Source organism: Labeo rohita, chromosome 12, assembly GCF_022985175.1.
Source record: "Labeo rohita strain BAU-BD-2019 chromosome 12, IGBB_LRoh.1.0, whole genome shotgun sequence".
Taxonomy (NCBI): Eukaryota; Metazoa; Chordata; class Actinopteri; order Cypriniformes; family Cyprinidae; genus Labeo; species Labeo rohita.
In genome coordinates, this window is record NC_066880.1 from 28,863,378 (window position 1) to 28,877,964 (window position 14,587).

Below are 14,587 nucleotides of genomic sequence, written 5' to 3' on the forward strand. Positions count from 1 at the left end.
CCTAAAAAGGATAGGGATGTAACTGATCCTGCTAATTTTAGACCGGTAAGCCTTATTAATGTGGACTGTAAGGTGTTGGCAAAAATTTTGGCTTCAAGGCTGGAGAAGGTTTTACCAGGTATAATTCACAAGGACCAAGTGGGCTTCATCAAGGGAAGGTCATCAGCCGATAATGTGAGGAGGCTAATTCATCTAATGTGGCTAAACGCTTCAGAGAACACCCCGATCTCAGCTATATCCCTAGATGCCGAAAAGGCTTTCGACAGGGTGGAGTGGGGCTTTTTGTCTGCAGCCCTGTCGAATTTCGGGTTTGGTCATATTTTTAGGACATGGGTTAGTTTATTATATAAAAATCCTAGGGCGGCAGTAATGACTAATGGCATGACTTCTCCGTTTTTTACGATTTCAAGGGGCACCCGTCAGGGATGCCCATTGTCCCCATTGTTATTCACATTGGTTTTAGAGCCTTTGGCCATTATGATTAGGGCAGACCCAAACATTATGGGAGTAAGGGGGGTAGAGGAGGGGATGGAACACAAATTAATGCTATATGCAGATGATATTTTATTGTTATCTCGTGACCCTCTCAAGTCTTTACCTCCATTAATGAGAATTATTCAGTTATATTCAGATGTTTCAGGATACAAAATAAACTGGGAAAAATCTGAGGCTATGCCAATATCTAGAACATGTCATGCCCATACAGTGACCCAATTTGGCTTTAAATGGATTCCAAAGGGTATGAAGTACCTTGGGGTTAAGCTAACTCAGAATTTGGAAGATATAATGATGTTGAACTATGACCCACTGCTATCAAAGATAAAAAATAATGTGGACAAATGGGAACAGTTGAAACTTTCTTTATGGGGTAAAGTGAATGTTGTCAAAATGGTTATTGCTCCACAGTTCAATTATATATCCATGATGATACCTGTGAACATTCCAGACCCTATCTTTAAAAGATATGATAAAATTATCAAGGATTTTTTGTGGGAAGGAAAAAGACCTCGGATTAAAATGAGTAAATTGATCTCCCCAAGGGACAAGGGGGGACTTGGATTACCGGATGTGAGGATGTACAATCTCTCTTTTGAAATGGCCAAACTGGCTAAACATTGGAGTGAGACAGACTCTGAACTGGACTGGATCAAAATAGAACAGAAATTGGCTTCACCATTTCATCCCATTAGTATTCTCTCGCAAAGCTCTGGAGCTAAATGGGACTCAAATCCAGTGATAATACACTCAAGACACGTCTGGAGCAAAATTCATAAACTGTGCAAGACATCACATCATAAACAGTCATATGCTTCATTGTGGAAAAATCCTGAAATCTGTATAGGCAAAACAGGGGTGTTTTGGAAACAATGGCAGCTGAAAGGGGTAACTGTAATTGGCGATCTATATGAGAATGGAATATTTTTGTCATATTCTGAATTGGTGAAAAAATATAATATTGTCGGCCAAGGAAATTTTTGGAAGTATCTGCAGATCAGACACTGTGTTAGGAACAAATTTAATGCAAGTGATAACCCTGTGTATGCCTATCTTAAGTTACCCTGTGAAACCCAAACGGCTTCTATGTGTTATAAATTAATGCTCAATGTAAATGCAGATACCTGTAATAACTTAAAAACAATATGGCAGAAGGATTTGGGGATCAATATTCATGATAATGACTGGCTAGATATCCTAGCTAATGTAGGTAAGAACATAAGGGAAGCAAGGGGGAAATTCATTCATTACAAAATAGTACATAGATATTATTATACACCATCTAGACTTTACAGGATGGGGATAGCTGGAAATAGTCTATGTTGGAAATGTAAGGAAGAAGAGGGCACTTATTTACATATGATTTGGGAATGCTCCTTTGTTCAGCAATTCTGGCATAAAATTGTGAGAATACTTGAAGAGTGTTTGGGCTTTAATATACCTGTAGAACCACAATTATGCCTTCTTGGAGATAAATCAGTTGTACCTAATGTAGAAAAAAACACATTTACCCTTATTAAGATTGGTTGCATCACAGCTGCCAGGATGATTTTACGAAATTGGAAATGCCCCAAAACCCCTGATTTGAAAGATTGGACTGATGGGATGATTGAAATTGCGTCATATGAGTGCATGTTGGGAAGACTGCAAAATGAGGGAGGAATTAAGAAAGCATGGGATAATTTTTGGCAGCGTATAAAAATGGTGTAATGATCAGGACCCCCACTGTTTAATTTCCATGTACTTTTATTTTTGTTTTGTTTTATTGAGGGTGACTAGTGGCTAATTGATTGGGAAGGGGAATATTGAATACTGTGACAATGTACGAAGTTTTGACTGTTGAACAATAAAAAAAGTTGAATTATAAAAAACAAAGGATTACTGCATTGAGAAATTGAATACTAGCTTTTATGTGCCTATATTTTGTTTTAATCACATTAATTTGTATGAGGTCAGGACAAATGTACATAAACACAAAAAAAAAACATTAAATGTGTTCAGAAAAAGGTCTGTATGAAAACATGGTTACAAAAAAAAACTTATTATGTGATACGGCTGTCAAATTGCGATTAATCGTATCCAAAAAAAAAAAAAAAAAAAAACACACACACATGCACATATATGTATAAAACCCTCAATCATTTCAGTGAATCGGTTATTTCGAACATCCCATTTCAAAAGAGTTTATTGCCTTGCAATAATGCAATATGTAGTTTACGTAGTAAGACTTTTAAAGGGATAAAAATGCAGACAAATGCGTTTCTTAGCACCATTTTAAACTTGGTATACATTCAGTAATTGCTTGCATTCATTGTGAGTACTTACACAAGTATCATTAAAAAAGTTATTAACCTTTTAAATTTCACATATAAAATATAGTGTTTAATAATTTCTAAATATTTATTCAAATGAAAAACTTAAAAATAAGTAAGCAGGTATGACCTGAAATATTTTAGATACATGTATATTTAGTAAAGAGCCACACAGGTAACTAATGGGTAAACCATGGCATTAAAAATGATTTTTTTTTTTCCGACCACAAAATGACTCTAATTTGCCTCTTTGCATTGGAATTTAAAACTCCTTTCTCTATTTAACCTTAAATACTACACTAATTTTAATATAAGTAATAGATATATAAAAAGTCTCTAATATACTTTGGTTACAAATTCTCAATCGTTGTGTAAAACAACACCCCTTTTACCTTGTCAAAATCAGCTCTGCAAATATCATCCCATTCTGAGGGGATTGCTCCTTTAAATGCAAATGAGCTCTGCTCGCCCCGCCCCTCTCTTCTCTCTGTGGAGTGACGAGCCTGTTTACTTTAGTCGCGTTTGGCCACTAAACTTGCTAACTAGCACATTACTAGGAAAGGCGATCGCAAAGATTCATTAAAAAAACCCTTATACTAATACAAGAAAACCATTTTAACCCTTACGAAAATTAACCATGGTTTTATTATAGTAAGAGTGTAGCAAAATGCATGAGAGTTGGCAACTCTGTTATAATAACAATTAATTATAATTACATGAAATTAACCTTAAACCAAACCTTAATCCTAACCATATAGTAAGTACAAAGGACACCTTAAAATAAAGTGTAACCCAACATTTTATAAGAAAAATAAAACTTACTTTTCACCTCATTAGTCAGATCGTCGGTTCTCGGCTCTAGTCGGACGCATTCGGAAGAAATCATTCAAGTTCGACCGCTTAGGCCGATTCGATTCGTGAGAGAATCTAAAAACGATTCGTTGTACTGATCTGATTCAAAAGAACAATTTGTTCACATCTATGCAAAGGTCACAGGACATTTGATATTTAAAAGCTTGTTTTTTCATCTTAATGATGTGTCAGTGCAATTAATCTAAGTGGCTTCATGAGTCCTGTGGTAATCAAAATAAATAAATCAATAATAAAAAAATAAAAATATGGCATTAAATTTTCAAAACAAGCAGCGTTTCCCATAAAATCTTTATTTTAGGTTGTGCCACCATGCAAAAGCTTGATTAAAAGCAAATTTAAAACTTGGCTGTGGTAATAAGTGGTAATTTTTCCAATTAAAATAAAACAATAATAAAATAAAAAAAAGGTGTGAAATAAAAGTCTGGTCATATAGACTAGAAATAAAATGAGCATGTTACCAATATACATGTTGATATTAATATAGTATGGCAATACTGGTAAAGACTTTCTGCCGAAAAGTGATTCAGGATCAATTTATGATCAATATCTGTCCATGAGTTCCCATTCCAGCAAGTTGCACCATATACACACCAATCAAAAAGAAAACCCTCAAAGCAAACAAACTGCGACTTTTCAGAAAAATATTTTTTTTTAAATCCTAAAAATAAACTGCATAATAATCTGTGAGAACATTTGTACAATTTATTTTTTGGTTCTTTATGAAGCCATTTACAGTGATAAAGGCAGTGTCAATACTGTACGCTGACAGACAGTGGCATGGTTCCCAAAAAAATTAAGCTGTTTTAAATACAAATTTGAAATTTCCATCTTGCAAACGTTGAGATTTGAACCTAATTAAACAGTTGGTTTGGGAAACCACTATATTATGACTGACCTTCTTTAACAAAGGATTACTGCATTGAGAAATTGAGCAATTCCATTCAGTTTTATCCCATGGAGCAACAAACACTCCCATAATCATTTTGAAAACATGTACATTTAATCAGATTGAAAATACTCTTACAAAATCAATATTCATCATAAGAATCAGTCCCTGCCTGTTTGCATTGCCACACGAGGCAATTTTCAGCTCATTTATGATGCCGTCGGTCAAATCATAGTACACGTTTCATGTAGAAAACTTTTTGATACAGAATAATAAAAAAGGGTAAGACAAGATGCATAAAACAGGAATCCGAAGACGTGGTGAAGCCGTGGTTCGGCCAGGGCTTCGGTCCAGAGCTGTTCCAGAGCACCTGATGTGAACAGGACTGGATCTCTTTTTTCGCACTCCGTCTCAGGCATCTTACTCGTCCTCTGCGTCCCGTGCCGCTCCGTGCGCTGCGCTCTTTCAGACTTAAGCTGGCAGACTCAGCTTCTTTCCTTTCAACACTGAGTTAATGAAAAGAAACACTTGAGTTGCTTCCAGCTATCAGATTAGAACAATACTTAAGACAGTCACAACAGTCTTGCAAAGCGTTTGTTTAGATCCTCATGTCGTTAAGAGCCTACTGGAATCAATACAGCCAAACAATAAAAACCTAAACTACTATGCTGCTGCATGTAGATGCATTGAGAGCTTGTGATGATGCATTTACATGCTTAATCTTAACACCACTGTATTAAAACAGTCCAGCCTGACATAGGTGTTTCCTTATAGATTACAGTGGCGTTTTATCATGGCTAAACTAGAAGTACTTTGAGTTCACATTGATTTCACAATCAATTGCAGTTTAAAACAATGTAATGCAGCACTGAAAGACTTAAAGACACCATTGGCTTTAATTTCCACTAATATTTCAGCTTTAAAACACAAAACTGCTTGTTGTTAGTGGATTAAAATAATTAGCTGTGGTTAAATTTGTGATTTCAGATTGCATGCTCCTAAATAAAACAAAACAAAATGTCAGAATGTTATATACATCTACATTTTTAGAAGTTTTTAGTATTTAAATTAGTGCTGGGCAATGATTAATCGCATCCAAAATAAAAGTTTTTGTTTATATATGTCTGCGTACTGTGTATATTTATTATGTATATACAAAGACACACACGTACAGTACATATTTTAAAAATATTTACACTTACATATTTTTCTTAAATATATACATGCATGTGAGTGTATTTATATATACACATAAGTATACACAGTACACACATATATTATGTACACAAAAACCTATTTTGGATGCGATTAATCGTTGCCCAGCACTAATTTAAATAAACTTCATTGAGTGAGTGAATGAATAAATGAGTGAAATAAATGTATAACTTCTGTATAACATATTATAAATAATGTATAACACTTTTATTAACAATTATATAGACTTGCAAAACGATTAGTCACGATTAATCGATCCAAATAAAAGTTTGTTTACATACTATTTGTGTGTACTGTGTATATTTTTAATGTATATATAAATACACAAACATATATATATATATATTTTAAAAAAATATATATTTGTATGTATTTGTATGTAAACGCTTAATATTTTTAATATTTTACTTATAATCTAATATATTTTTCCTTAATATATACATGCATGTGTGCATTTATATATACATAAATATTTATTATTTATTATGTTATATACATAATCAATTTGCAGCTCTATAATTATATATCATATATACCTAAAAAAAATGTAAAAAATAAATATTATATTTATATATTATTATAATTACATAAACACACACACACACATATATACATATACATATACATATACATATACATACATACATATATATATATATATATATATATATATATATATATACACACACACACACACACACACACACATACATACATTTATTTCACTGGCATTAATAGTTAGATGTTCTCTTTTCTTCTTGCTGTGTAAATATGCTTAAAATCCTTGTAATTTTCATAATCTCTGGCAAAAAATTAATGATTATTATTGTTATTATTTTCAAATAAATAATTGAATTCCCGTTGCAGTTTGGTTAATCTCCTGGTTGAGAACCACTTAAACTATTTTCATGCTATTTTCAATCAAAGCTGGGCATTTCAGTCATTTTGTTAACTCAAGTACCTGACTGATTAATCGAGTACTTGAGTACCTTGAGTTATTATGTTTTCAGGATTGATCACTGCTGTTACCCTTATTTCAAAACCGTCTACACTAGCAGGCGCATTTTGTGCATAAAGTAAGACAATATCTGAGGGTTTTTTAGACCAAAAGCACTCACCTTTTGTTACGTAGAGATAAAAGAAATCACAGTACAAGATTGTCTGAACGATGCCGGCCACGATGGCGATCATGTCGAAGAAGCTTTCGAAGTAGAAGCGCCAGATCCAGTTAATGAGATACAGGGCGCGATAGAGGCCGAGGAAGAACAGGTAGTGAGTGGTGATGGTCTCAGCTTCTCCGGTTTTGCTGATCATGAACAGCTGTGGGAGAATGGACACGGACTCCAGATAGATGGAGAACGTCCACAGGATCTAGAATGGGAGATGATGAGAATGTAAATGCATAAACTTGAGACAGTTAGAGTGAGTGAATAAATGCAGGTACGGATTTGCTTTCTCACCTCCAATGGAGAGAAATCATGGTTGACCAGGAAGGCCAGACCGCCGACCGGGACGACCAGGAACTCCACCCTGAAAGTGTCATGGTTGCCATCATATGTGGCCTTGAACTTAGCGTATATCAGGTAAACCGTGGCATAGGCACATGCGATATAGATGACCTGCATGGGAACATGCAACAAAACAAAGTTACAAAAAGTTGCTTTAACCACTTCCACATTTTGAATTTTATATTTTTGTACTTCATCTGAATAGTAACAAAGTTGGTGACTTTTGTGGCACTTGCTATATGAACATACACAAGTAAAGTTTTCGAACGAAGCCTGCATTTATTTGATCCAAAATATAGCAAAAACAGTAATATTGTGAAATATTTTTACTATTTAAAATAACTGCATTCTATTTGATTACATAGTAAAATGTAATTTATTTCTATGATCAAAGCTGAATTTTCAGCATCATTACTCCAGTCTTCAGTGTCACGTGATCCTTCAGTAAATCATTCTAACATGCCGATTTGCTGCTCAAGAAATATTTAATGTTGTTGTTATTATTATTTCTAATATTTGAAACAGTTGAATACATTTTTTAGGATTCTTTGATGAATAGAAAGATCCAAAGATCAGCATTTATCTGAAATAAATGTTACAATTTATAATGTTACAAAAGATTTCTATTTCAGAAAAAAATTCTACTTGGCCGTTTTCAACATATTAATAATAATAAATGTTTTTTGAGCAGCAAATCAGAATAGTAGAATGATTTCTGAAGGATCATGTGACTGGAGTAATGATGCTAAAAATTCAGCTTTGAAATCACAGAAATAAATTACGTTTTAAAATACATTAAAATAAAAATCAGTAATTTTAAATAGCAAAAATATTTTAAAATTTTACTGTTTTTGCTGTACTTGGGATCATATAAATGCAGGTTTGGTGAGCAGAAGAGACTTCTTTAATAAACATTAAAAATCTTACTGTCCAAAATCTTTTGACTGGTATATGCATAGGATTAAAAAAAAAAATCTATTTTTAACGTAAACACTGTTTATAGAATATATTAGAATTTTTTTAAATATTTGTATTATTTTATATAAAAACAAATGGTGCATAATTTAAAGATCAATACTATCAACACAAAATATTAAAGAATCAATATTACAGAAACAAATATAGTTTCTTCTTCTAGTTATAAACAAATTACACTTATCGTTTCTGTTCTGTTTTGACAACAGAAGACAAATTTCAGCTCAAATCATGTTAAAAATAAATACATAAAAAAATACGACGAGCAGGTTAAGTTCATGCATATTTACATTCTAGAGTAGGGTCTGTGAAAAAAAGACGTGTATGTGCATGTTTTGAACTTTAATCTACTCAGTTTCACCTTCATGATGGTGTTGTACAAGGAAATGAAGGAAGTGAGAAGGTCCAGATAGCGAGTGGTGAACACCAAGGCAAACAGAATCTGACTCTTCCCAGAGATTCCTGAAAAACAAACACCAGCAAGATGCATTTCAGCAAGATCCATTGTCTATAACGCAAACCGAAAGCCATTTCACACTTTGAGTTTTTTTGGTAAGTCATTACCATGAATAAGGCTGTTACAACATCAGTAAAGCAAGCAGAAGTGAAGAGTTCTTGTACAATACGGTCACAGAACAACATTAAAATAAACCAAGACATCCCAGCAATGACTGTCAGTGTAAAATAAACTACATGAGTAAAGTTTGGGAACAAACTTTACGTTGGCTTGAGAAAGCCTAGCCTCAAAGTTTGAAGCAGTTGTAAAAGTATGAAAGCAGCTAGCATGATTTAACACATTGCTTACATGATTTAACATGTTTTAGCATGATTAGCTTGTTGCTTGTATTTTTATAGGCTGATTACAATGTTATTAGCATGATTAACATGTTGTTACTATAATTTGCAAGTTACTAGCATGTTTCAAGTCTGATTAGCATGTTGATAGCATGTTTTGTGCATGATTAGCATGTTACTAGCAAATTTCTAACATGATTAGCATGTTACTAACATGTTGTTAGCATGTTTCTAGTATGATTGGCATGTAACTAGCACGTTGCTAGCATGATTACCAAGTTACTAACATGTTGTTAGCATGATTAGCATGTTACTAGCACGCTGCTAGCATGTTTCTATCATGATTAGCAAGATATTAGCATGTTGTTAGCATGATTAGCATGTTACTAACATGTTATTAACATGATTAGCATGTTACTAGCAAGTTGCTAGCATGTTTCTATCATGATTAGCAAGATACTAGCATGTTGTTAGCATGATTAGCATGTTACTAGCACATTGCTAGCATGTTTCTATCATGATTAGCAAGTTATTAGCATGATGTCAGCACGATTAACAAGTTACTAGCAAGTTGCTAGCATGTTTCTATCATGATTAACAAGTTACTAGCATGTTGTTAGCATGATTAACATGATACTAGCATGTTGCTAGCATGTTTCTATCATGATTAACAAGTTATTAGCATGATTAGCATGTTACTAGCATGTTATTAACATGATTAGCATGTTACTAGCACGTTGTTAACATGATTAACGTGTTACTAGCACGTTGTTAACATGATTAGCGTGTTACTAGCACACTGCTAGCATGTTTCTGTCATGATTAGCATGTTACTAGCATGTTGTTAGCATGATTAGCAAGTTACTAGCATGTTTGTAGCATGATTAGCATGTTACTAACAAGTTGCTAGCATGTTTCTGTCATGATTAACATGTTTTTAGCATGATTAGCATGTTACTAGCATGTTATTAGCATGATTAGCAAGTTATTAGCATGTTGTTAGCATGATTAGCATGTTATTAGCACGTTGCTAGCATGTTTCTATCATGATTAACAACTTATTAACATGTTGTTAGCATGATTAGAATGTTACTAGCACGTTGTTAACATAATTAGCATGTTACTAGCACACTGCTAGCATGTTTCTGTCATGATTAGCATGTTATTAGCATGATTAGCATGTTACTAGCATGTTATTAACATGATTAGCAAGTTACTAGCATGTTGTTCGCATGATTAGCATGTTACTAGCATGTTGCTAGCATGATTTAGATAGCTAGATAGATTAGAAATATTAGAGTGGAAGCTTAAATGAGTCTAAATTGATTAGAAATAGAACATAGAAGGGAAGCTTGATTGAGCCTCAAGGCATTCTGGGAAGTGTTGAAGAGTGTTGCTCATTTGAACATTCCGTCAATGTAAGTCTATGGGATTTTTGGTGGTTTTGATAGTCTGGTTTACGAAAACCGTAAGCCGGATCAGTCTGAAAAGATACAGCACACCGAGTCAGACCAGTCTGAAGGTCTGGGCCGAGTTTGGTGATTCTAGCTTGAAAGCTCTAGGAGGAGACAGATACCGAAATTTGGCTCAGAAGAAGAAGAATCATCTTAAATAGTAGATCAGTGAGTTGACTTTCTCAAGCCAACTTAATAATATTCAAATGACATCCTGCTGCCACGTCAGAGGTCAGAGCATACAGTTAGAATGAATGAATGAAGTCACTAGTTATCTACGGCCTGATAACCTAAATAGAGCAAAACTCCAAAGTTAAACAGGTTTTACAACATTTAATCGGTTCAAATCACTGTTGCTTTTGAACATGTCATGCAACTCAATGCAACTCACCATAAAACTAAACTTAGGTTCAATGGAGGAACTCAGGAGCAATGCAACTCACATAAGCACATTAAATCATTACACTAACAACTGTCAAAACACCAACACATGCTTATTCATTTTAATTCACTCAAACGAGGCCTAGTGTATGAGTTTACAACACAAATGAGCGGACCAGCTGACGCATAAACAACTCACACAAATAGACTCTGAGCAAACATGACGTCCACACACTCAAAAACAGCCCGAAATAGTGCACATTCCGCGTTTTCTGATGAAGTCGCTTGCGTTGCTCACCTGCACACGACCTGCTTTTCCATATCTTCAGCAGGAGGATGATGATGGCTGCTAAATGGGAGAGATCCCCCGTCAGTCTGAATATGTTCATGGTTCTTTGGATCTGATGAATGCGTTGTTGAAATGTAGTGCGGGAAGCGGCTCGAGTGTTGATCTCCTCCTTACAGCGCTGTAAAGACGGATTTTCCCGACTGAAAGATGGCGAGAGCAGCGCGACGTGGCCCGGAGACGTGGCCAACACTATGAGCGCTCCGTACGGCCTGACAGCGGGTTGGCTGAGCCGCAGGATGATGCTCGGAGTTCGTCATCGGGAGGCGAATGTCGCTTAATAATAAATAAGTAATTGCAAACACATGGTCTTCCTATAGGGGGCGCGCGGTGGCTCCGAAAACCGAGGGGGAAACTAAAACTATAAGTAATAAGTCCAAATTTACGTGATTAAATTATTTGAATGTTAAATGTGAATTGGTATATACTTTTAGATGAAGTAAAATCCGCAGCCAGTAATCGCAGTCGACTGTGATTGGTTTATTTTTAACAGCGCGGAGAAAAGTAAACAATGCCACGTGTCAACAGGAGCATATTAAATGAGGCCGCGACGCTAAGCCCCGCCTATTTGGAGTCTCCTGTCGTGTCGGTTTCTTTTCCTCTCGTTTGTTTCTGTGAAATTGTGGCCTGGGAAGGGTGGGAGGTTTGCTGGATCCTGCTCATGAGGATCTGTGGAGTTTGGATTCCTACTCTTATTCAAACACACTTAAATCAACTGAATATACATACATAAATACATACTTATACGTGTACTTGTTCTTGCTTCATTGTGGGGATCAAATGTCCCCACAAGGATAGTAAAACCTGAAGTTTTTGACATTGTGGGGACCGTCCCTGGGGTTAGGGGATACACAATATTGTTTAGTCAGTATAAAAACTATAGAAGTCTATGGAAAGTCACCACAATTCACAAAAACAAACATGTGTGTACACTACCAGTCAAAAATCAAAAGTTTTTTCAGGATTCTTTGATGAATAGAAAGATCCAAAGATCAGCATTTATTTATTTTTTACTTTGTAGTGAAAGAAATTACAGAAATGAATACTTTTATTTAGCAAGGATGATCAAAAGTGATGATAAAGACATTTGTGTTACAAAAGATTTCTATTTCAGATAAATGCTGTTCTTCAAAGAAACCTGAAAGCAATCTACTCAGCTGTTTTCAACATAATAATAATAATAATAATAATAATAATTTTAAATTAAAATATTTCAAAATTTTAAATTTTTACATTGCCAAGAACACATGACTTTATTCTTAAAATGTTTGGTCTTAAAATATTGCTTTTAAAATAAATTTTAAAAACTTAAAATGTATTATTATATCTGTATATACAAATATACACTACCAGTCAAACATTTTTTAACAGTATGATTTTTTTTATGTTTTTTTAAAGAAGTCTCTTCTGTTCACCAAGCCTGCATTTATTTGATCCGAAGTACAGCAAAAACATTAATATTGTGAAATATTTTTACTATTTAAAATATCTGTTTTCTGTTTGAATATATTTTAATATCTAATTTATTTCTGTGATAAAAGCTACATTTTCAGCATCATTACTCCGGTCTTCAGTGTCACATGATTCTTCAGAAATCATACTAATATGCTGATTTGCGGTTATTATTATTATCATCATCAATATTTAAAACAGTTGAGTACATTTTTAATAATAAAAAGCTTTAAAGTGTAGTAACATTATACACTATATCATTCAAAAGCTTGAAATTTATATATATATATATATAAATTACAGAAATGAATACTTTTATTTAGCAAGGATGCTTTAAATTGATCAAAACTGACGATAAAGACATTTAAAATGTTACAAAAGATTTATATTTCAGATAAATGCTGTTCTTCTGCACTTTCTATTCATCAAAAAACTGAAAAAATTATACTCTGCTGTTTTAAACATAATAATAATAATAAATAAATGTTTTTGAGCAGAAAATCAGAATATTAGAATGATTTCTGACGGATCACGTGACTAGACTAAATTTAGCTTTGAAATCATTGGAATAAATTACATTTTAAAATATATTCAAATAGAAATCAGATATTTTAAATATTAAAAATATTTCATATTTTTACTGTTTTTGCTGTACTATGGATCAAATAAATGCAGGCTTGGTGAACAGAAGAGACTTTTTTAAAAAACATTAAAAATCTTACTGTTCAAAAACCTTTGACTGGTTGTGTATATGTCATTATTGAAATTTCAGTGCAGAAATGTGTAAAAATACAGTGTAATTCATATAAAACAAAACAACTGTTTAACTAAAATACAATTAAAATCTAAATTTAAATCAAATTAAAAACTAAAATTATAGATATAATTTACAATTGAATAATTTTTTCTTGCACCTTGCATACACATGAGTGTACACATATTAAGCATCATTTTCAAATTAATTTTCAATAATGAATTCATAATTATTAAGTGTTAATAATATATATTAATAAGGAATTATTTAATTAATATTTATTGTATAAAATGAATTAAATGCATGCATAATTATAAAAAAATATATGTGGGTCAAAGAGGAAAAAGGGTTTAAGCATAAAACAATAAGTATAATACTGGTTTCAACTGTTATTTTTCCCAAAATAAATAAATAAATAAATAAATAAATAAATGAAACCTTTTTTTTGTTTAAATGTAATTGCATTTTTGTTTTTGTTTTTCTGAGCAGAAAATAAATATCATACATTTTTACCTAATTTACAGAAAACACCCACTAAAATGTCAGTGTAACAATGTTCTCAGGCATATTTACGACACAAATCTATTTATGACATTAAAATGAATTACTTTCATCCCAAATACTAATTAGTTGTAATTCTAAATGTTTAAAAATTGCCACTATCCTAGGTTTTGCCCATTTGTTAGTAAGAATTAAAAATAAATAAAGAAATAAATAACAAGCTCCCTTATTTTTTTAAAAAAATATTTTCATATGTACAAGTCAAAATAATCATGTTGTTTGAATTTTTACATAAATATTGTGTTACACTGAATGACAATGTAACATTATTTCGGCCAAATTTTGACATTTTATTCTCCAGAAACTTAAAAATAGACACTTCGTTTACATTAAATGTGCTTTCTATGGACATAAAATCACTTTTGCAAATTTCTTTTGAACATCTTAACATCTTTGACCCATATGCATTTATGAATTTATTTTTAAAAATCTGTAAAAAAAAAAATAAGAAAATAATTGTTAAACTAAATAACTGTATTTAATATATTTTTATAAAGACTATAAATAAATCTCCATTTATTATGTGCAACTGCAACTCCATTGCTTTGCCAAAAAGGTGCTTCTCTGTCACTTTTTCTAG

At 32.8% G+C, this 14,587-nt stretch overlaps 1 protein-coding gene across 1 annotated transcript; it reads right to left on the minus strand.

Annotated features, from left to right (window-relative positions):
• Positions 1-4,368: 4,368 nt before the first annotated feature.
• Positions 4,369-11,460, minus strand: kdelr2b (KDEL endoplasmic reticulum protein retention receptor 2b). Its single transcript, XM_051124754.1, has 5 exons — positions 11,193-11,460; positions 8,626-8,726; positions 7,242-7,400; positions 6,900-7,152; positions 4,369-5,072 (listed from the first exon to the last, which is right to left on the minus strand). The coding sequence occupies exons 1-5, from the start codon at positions 11,281-11,283 to the stop codon at positions 5,038-5,040; spliced, it is 639 nt and encodes a 212-aa protein (XP_050980711.1). The 5' UTR covers positions 11,284-11,460; the 3' UTR covers positions 4,369-5,037.
• Between the last annotated feature and the right edge of the window lie 3,127 nt (positions 11,461-14,587).